The sequence below is a fragment of the Sceloporus occidentalis genome, unplaced genomic scaffold (genome assembly GCF_023333645.1).
Source record: "Sceloporus occidentalis isolate IW3139 unplaced genomic scaffold, rSceOcc1.0.p SCAF_160, whole genome shotgun sequence".
NCBI lineage: Eukaryota > Metazoa > Chordata > Lepidosauria > Squamata > Phrynosomatidae > Sceloporus > Sceloporus occidentalis.
The window spans coordinates 808,292-810,000 of NW_028317140.1; the positions used below are offsets into that span (position 1 = coordinate 808,292).

The 1,709-nt window shown below is 50.0% G+C and overlaps 1 protein-coding gene across 1 annotated transcript; it reads left to right on the top strand.

Annotated features, from left to right (window-relative positions):
* The first annotated feature begins 505 nt into the window (after positions 1-505).
* On the top strand, positions 506-1,417 carry LOC149279826 (transmembrane protein 171-like). The gene has a single exon (XM_089500822.1). The coding sequence runs from the start codon at positions 506-508 to the stop codon at positions 1,415-1,417; it is 912 nt and encodes a 303-aa protein (XP_089356948.1).
* The last annotated feature ends 292 nt before the right edge of the window (positions 1,418-1,709 follow it).

Consider the following 1,709-nt stretch of genomic DNA (forward strand, 5'->3'; position numbering starts at 1 on the left):
TCATCTATTAACAAGTCACAAGTATTTCTATGAAGCATGCGCAACGTCAAAAGAAGCCCTTCTTAAGACTGCAGAAAGTCTCTTTGGAAGAAACCACTTCGTGTTAGGAGGCGGGGTTATGGAATAAAACACTGTCATTTGTGAAAGCGGCCGCTGTATTGGTATTTGGAAGCAGGACAGAACACCCCCATGGCCTTTGCACTGTGGTACAGCCTGCCCTGACTGTGATGTCATAGTGCTGTGACATCACAATGCTGTGATGTTCTGTAAAAGCGCATCCAGACACTCTGGTTGTTTCAGATTGTGAGCAGTAGCAGTACTGAGCATAACAGTTACCTGTCCACGACAGGGAGCGAAACTGAGCTTTCAATTGACTTTAAAAAGACAAAATAGGCAGAGATTAAAAGGCCTTCATTCGTGTGCACGCAATAGCCGGCACATAGGTGCGAGTCTCTGCACCTGAACATCTTTGACTGACCCCCGACAGGTACACGTTTCAGCCGTCATGGAGCGCACTTGCTCCGGCACTCCTAGCCCTGGCACAAGCAGCAGAATAACATTCACGCTGTTTGTGTTTGGCTGGGCGCTCTTATGCGGCGGATCTCTACTTTCTGTCTATGGGTTCGCGACATGCCAGTCCGACAGCTGTATCACCTACAAGGCGACGGGCCCGGTACTTGCCGGGATAGGGCTGGCATATTTAATGATGGCAGAGTTTACTGCCCAACGAGAGAGGAGAAGGAGGGAATTAGAAGGAGACCCGACGGATCCAGATAGCAGCCTCCTCTGCGGGAAAAGCCGGCAGTTTGTGCAGTTCGTAATACTCGGGATCCTGTTACTGGCTTGCGGGGTACTGATTAGTATCCCAGGACTTGTGTTTCCAGCCTGCAAGCCGGTATCCAACACAGACAAACCCCCTAAAGTCTGTGAAACTCCCTTACTGCAGACAATCGTAATCATACTAATCGTCTTGTGTTACTGCCTGGCTATCTGTCTGAGTAAAAACCGTCGGGACGGCGACTCTGAGGAGGACCCAGAAGCCTGCAGATATCAGCCGCTTCCTGTAAGTGTGGGTGACGAAGTCTTCACGGTCCCGTCAGCCCCACCTCCACCTTTTGCAGGAGGAGATGATTGGCCAATGAGCAGGGACCCTCCTTCCTACGACAGCGTCCTGTTTGAAAGGGGCGACCGTGATTCCGGCAGAAGCGACGGGGAAGACATACACACCGTTCCATGGCGATGGGGGCCGAGAATAGAATACATCAACGAGCCTATCCCTTCGGAGCCACCTCCAAGATATGAGGACATATGCCCTTCTCAGCCGGATCCTGAAGAGAGCTCATCATCATCATCATCGTATTACTCGTTGTCCCAATCATCGGAGTCGAGTGACTATGAGCTCGCACCAGGACCCTAAACGTTGAAAGACTGAACTATTGGGGGGGTTTTTTTCTAACATTTCGACTCAGTACAGAGTTTGAGCCGGAAGCGTCACCCAAAACATCACATCTGACAATATCCAGGTCTGCAGATAAAGGACTGAAATCAGACCGGGTTTTTGGTCAGTGCCGGCACCGTACATGACGCCTGTTGAAATGTTTTTTCCCCCCCCGTGAGACTTCCACCTTAAATAACGGATAAATAAAATGACATCTTTTCATGGTTGCCCCTCAAACAGTATCTGTGTGCGTTTGTGTGTGTGTTGGATA